The sequence below is a fragment of the Peromyscus californicus genome, unplaced genomic scaffold, assembly GCF_007827085.1.
Source record: "Peromyscus californicus insignis strain IS unplaced genomic scaffold, ASM782708v3 Scaffold_10__1_contigs__length_136768540, whole genome shotgun sequence".
Classification (NCBI taxonomy): domain Eukaryota; kingdom Metazoa; phylum Chordata; class Mammalia; order Rodentia; family Cricetidae; genus Peromyscus; species Peromyscus californicus.
Genome location: NW_026294391.1, coordinates 15,926,546 through 15,932,222, shown reverse-complemented (window position 1 = coordinate 15,932,222; position 5,677 = coordinate 15,926,546). Strand labels below are relative to the sequence as shown.

The window sequence follows — 5,677 nt, the reverse complement described above, 5'->3', positions numbered from 1 at the left end:
AATCCAAGCATTTGAAAAAAATGGCTAAGTAATGGCATTACAGATATCCATGTAAACTTTCAACATTTTGAGGGTGAGGCATACCTTCAGAGCTTTAATCCAAGTGGGTGCAGATTTAATGTAACATTGAGTCTAAAACATGACTGGGAATGAGGAGAAAACTAGGGACAGTAGGAACATATGCTTACTGACTGGTTCAGACTAGGGAGTAGTTTCCTTCAGTAGTCTCTAAAATTTTTCTAAAACATCTCATATTTAAAATAAATGTCCTAGTTAAAATAAATTCTTCCAATTTTCAATTCATGGATTTTTTCAATTAGTTTAGTCCTTAATGATAACACAGTAAATATAAGCCACCACATTAAGTATTACCTTCACCTTCAGCTCTGACTTACCTAACAGCAAGTGTGTTCTAAGTAGTATATTTTTTACACTCCCTGGTATTGAGAGCCACTGGTAGCAAAAAAACATGGGATTATAAAGCAGACACAATTAGAGTTCAGAAGTCAACCTATCAGAACTAAGGGTTCTGTTAAAGGAAACTATCACGCAAGGCTGGTCTATATCACATCAATCATTAATCCAGTCTGTTGGAGGTAATCCCTCATTTGAGCCTCCATCTTTCAAAGAAATTCTACTGTGTTTCAAGTTGATCAAGAGTAGAGAGCACAATCACCAATTGGGGTTTGTAGCAGAGGTCTCAAACAAATGCATGTTGTGCATGTCAGCGAAATTCTTCTTTTCTTTATTTTCATGAGACCTGGTTTCAGAGTACCTCTGGCTTTCTGGGAGTTCACAATGTAGACAAGTCACACCTAGAACTCACAGAAATCGGGCTGCCTCTCCCTCCCGTTGCTGAGATTAAAGTTATGGTTCACCACACCCAGATGATCAGCTGACATTTTTGCCAAGCTCTTGAGCACCTGGATGATGCTATTCAGGTCACATTTATTTCCAGCAGAATCTGGGGTATATCACTTGCTAGCAAATGCTGTTTGAATTTGTATATCTAAGATGGCAGGCTGTGGAATCTTCCCAGTTTGTCACATACATAAAAACAAAAACATGCACATTTATACAGTAGGGCTACACCATGCTTTTTATGAAACGTTCTTGTCTTCCCATTTCCTGTAACAGGATGTTTATGCACTTCCCATTGATCTCCACAGCTCACTCTAAGAAATTCATCCTGATTTTGATATCAGTGTGCTCTGGAATCTGCCATGAAGGAGAAAGTGTAGGTTTTCTTCATTGCGTTACATACCACAGATACATTATGAAGTACAAAGAGATAAGGTGTAAAAAGAAAGTCAAACTTTCCTTCTCTTTTTACTACTCATTTACACACTTTGGCTATTTTTAACTATATGCTTACAGTATGGTATGTTCTCAAGATGTGACCATAGTAAAAAATAACATTGTGTAAATTTACATAGCTTTATATCAGTTTGTAAGAACTTAAGAGTTACCTGGAAAGAAGAAGCTCAATTAAGGGATCATCCCATCAAATTGCCTATAGTCAAGTCTATAGGACATTTTCTTGGTTAGTAATTTTCTTAATTAGTATCCTATGTAGGATGTCCTGGCAGAAGGTGGGCAGTACCAAATCTGGGCCTCAGGTAAGGGATGATATAAAAACGCACATTGAACAAGATATGGGGGTCAACTCACTAAGCAGTGTTTTTCCTTGGCTCCTGCTTGATTCATTTTCTGTCTTTGGTTTGTGCCTTGAGTGCCTGCCCTAATCTGTTGAGATGATGTACTATGATGTGGCAATGTGAGCCACGTGAACCATTCCCTCTCCAAGTTGAATTTGATCATGGTGCTTTTATCACAACAATAGAAACCCTAACTAGTATCATCAAAGTGACAGAGTTTGAGGTAAAACACAGAAAGAGAAAAGGAGGCTATTTTTCTATTAGAAACAAAATACCCCATGAGTTTATATACATATAATCTGTCATTAGTGACAATATATACTTTGTGTCTCTATCTAAGATGATTCTACAAGGCAAGATGATCTCAAAGTCTCCAATGAAGACAATTTGCTCAAAGAGAAACGTCTATCCTTCCACCACACAGACACTGGAGGGCAAGGAATAGGGGATGAGAGCTTATTTTTTTCTTTTTTTTTTCAAATAACTATCTCTGCTATGCCCATCAGGCATTTTAGTACTTATTTGATGCATGATTTCCAGAAGTAAATTCCTCTTTTGAAGACTATTCACATACAAAGGGAAGTTAAGCACACTGGTCCTTTATGGCCAAATATGGCTAGGAAGTTGTGTTCTTTGCTCATAATCCACCATTCAGCCTTAGTAGCCATGGAAACAAGAATTTTTAAAGTGAGTTAATACTCTGTCTACTGGCAGTCACTAACATTTGGTCTTACTACAAGGGAAAAAGAGGCAAGTATTTTACATATCCCGGGTGTTTTTATTAATCCCATTCAATTTCACAGGACAAAGAATGCCAGAAAGGGCCATTGACATGTGGATAAGTGTATGTAAACGCTGCTGAATAACGTGTCTAAAAGCCCCACGTGGGACTGCAGGTAATCATTGAGCTGCCCTGCAGGTTCTAATTGTGTAGGTCCCTGATGTTGAGTTTATGAATTAACCTCTCTCTGTTGTTTCCTTACCTACAAAATGGGGAAAATGACTAGATGGATGTCCTTAGAGAGTCAGATGTATGAATACTCCTGAAGTGTTTAAATGAGGTTCTTCTTAAGCCAAGGACAAGAGTGAATGGAAAGGATTGTGGGATCAAGGAGTTAGGGAGACACTGCCCTGAGTTGAAATGTCTGCCTAATAGAATTTCTTTTTCTGAAGGTTTTTCCACTCTTCTTCTGAATGGAGATATGGGCATTTACTGTTAATGGGAAGAACGTCTGTGATCCTGCCACCTTCTAAATGAATCTTCTTATCCATAATACACAAAGGTATAAAAACTTTATGTTATATATGGGAGCTTTAAATATGGTCTTATGAATCACACACATCTACTCCACGTGTTTCAAATACAAGAAGAAACAGATAATACCAAGTTAGCTCACATTTTTTTCTGGAACAACAGCAATCTTCATTGTGTTTTCAGTACTACTTCAAAGCACACTATTCTTGTAGTCCATTGCCTCGGGCCTGCCCTGGAATGGAAGATGATGTGGGCAGGGTGTTACCCAAGCCACCATAAATTGTGAACTCATCTTGCTGATGAAACTTCCCTAGTAGAAGAGCTACTGCCTTCACTCAGTCAGGAAGCCCATTCTACAGAGACTTTAGAGCAGGGCATAGCTGTTTAGGAAGGTTTCCTGGCAAGGAGATCCAGTGTGTATGCCCCTTCAACCTTCTGCATGCACAGTTAGCAGTGTGTTATCCACATGCCTAGTGAGTAAATGCCTCAGCTCCTTCCTTCATCCTAAGATTGGAATTGAGAAAAGGTGCAAAGAAGTTAGTTCAAAGTTACAATAAAGAGTGTAAATTTTCTGTGATAGAAGATATTTGCTCACAAAAAAATATGTCAGGATTCTTTTTGTTTCACTGAAATGAAGCTAATTATCTAAAGATGAAATTTTAAGTAAGAGATGGGCTACAATTGGAAATATCCACTTTTATGGATTTATATGATTTTATGTGTTAATTATCCATTTCCCCTAATCCTCTGACTCACTCTCTGGACAATTTTACACATAGATTTTGGCTTACAGATACTAAAGAAGAATTCAGGGTTTTGTGCATGTTAGATAATCACTTTACCACTGAGCTCTATCCCCGGCTATATTACAGATAGACGTTGATGGGCATACTCTTCTGGTTTCAATTATAAAATACGTATAGCCTTCTTTAGAGAAGTGTACATTTCTGTAAAATTCACAAGGAGGAATAGCATTGGACACTATCATTTATGAGGTGTATCATTATCTACAGATCAATTTGTATACACATATATGTATACAAGAATTTATGTCAAGTGTGTTATTATTTTTACATAAATGAGTTTACTATGTGAATTATTTTCATTTTCTTTCATAGATGATTTCAGTTTGTAACAGTCATGAAATGTTATAGTACTATATTTTAGAAATGACAATTAATTTGAACATTCCTCTGCTTTTTCCTCTCTTTATGGTATTAAAATATTTACAAATTGCAAATACAGGTAAAATAAGCATGTCATTACATATGATATTGCAAACTCTCTTCTCATTGTCAGTTCTAAGCACTGAAGTTCCTAGTCAACAAATACTATTATCTACACTGTGAAGAATAATAATCTGTACATAGACCACTGAAACATCTCTATGTGACAACAAGGACAAGGTATGAGAGCTCAGCGCTGTCTAAGCCATGACTCCCTCTGTTTTCCTGCCTTCCCTTGTAGTCTCACTGACTCTATTCTTCTTTGATGCCTTCTTCAGATTTGCCAAAATGAAGGAGTACATCTTCAAGTTCACTGGCCTGATTTGCAGTACAGCAGCTTTGGTGTTCGAAATCATCCTTGCAAACAGCCAATGCTGGCGCCTGTGGGAGTTTAACAACAAGGATGTGCAATTTGTGTCAATTGGACTCTGGAAAGCTTATTACACTCAGGAATTTAACATCTCTGGGTCTATGACCAGGATGTTGGTTCACACCCCTATCAATTCAACCTGGAACAAGTCATCAGAATTTCAGTATTTACAAGTCCTGATAGCGTGGGCCATTTTGATGAAAATCCTAGTCGTGATTTTCACTTCAGTGGCAATTAAGATCAGCTGTATGGAAGACCCCTTCATTGAGATCCAGCTGTTTTGCTACAAGGTGTCTGCCATAACTTTGGCTGTGAGCAGCCTTTTCACGCTTGTTACTGTGACCGTGAACCACCTGGTAGACATCTATGGGCAAACCACTCTTGACTTTTCACCTGACTTTCCCATTAAAAAGGAGGACATTATAAAGAAACACAGCACAACTGTGTTCCCAATGGGGGTCCTGACAGCCACGATGTCACTCTTTGGCGTGATTTTGTTTCTCTGTGAGATGATCTCTTTGACAGAACAGAGTCAGGTGAAGGCCCAGTGTGCTTCCAACCTGGCTGAGCAAAAGGTCTGAAGTGAGGGCTCTGGCATTTTAACATCTGCCAGGAGAATCCTTGAAGAAATTGCCCATTTGTACACAGTACTGTGTAATCACCAATTCATTCTATATAAAATATCAACTTGATTTCTGGGAGTGTGTCTAAGTTTTATTCCTTCCTTGCTGTCAAACGCATTCCATTCTTTAAATGTTTTCACATACTAAACTGTAGGTCATGATCTCATTCGACAGAGGCAACAAGCAATACCAAGAAACAGTACAGTATAAAGGCATGTTTCCTAAGTAAACCTAGTGAATCCCATGAGAAATACGGTTTGCAAGTAAACAGACACTTCAACAGAAAAAAAGAAACCACATTCTTGTGTGGAGACACTTAAGTATTCATATCTCTGACAGGTAGAGCAGGATGTTTTAGCCTTGGCACTGCTGGGAGAGTGGGATGCTCTCTTGGAGAAAGAAGGCAATGCTGTTCACTGAGTATGCCAGTGCCATCTGTCGCCTGTCGCTATTAGAAGGCAGTAGCCATCTCCTGTTTCCCCAGTTGTGAATAAATGCCACAAATGCCCAGGCATTTCCAGTGTGCTCTAATGGTCCATGTGGTG

At 38.5% G+C, this 5,677-nt stretch overlaps 1 protein-coding gene across 1 annotated transcript; it reads left to right on the top strand.

Annotated features, from left to right (window-relative positions):
- Positions 1–2,912: 2,912 nt before the first annotated feature.
- On the top strand, positions 2,913–5,090 carry LOC128113706 (uncharacterized). The gene is made up of 2 exons (XM_052743575.1): positions 2,913–2,941; positions 4,418–5,090. The coding sequence occupies exons 1-2, from the start codon at positions 2,913–2,915 to the stop codon at positions 5,088–5,090; spliced, it is 702 nt and encodes a 233-aa protein (XP_052599535.1).
- Positions 5,091–5,677: the final 587 nt, after the last annotated feature.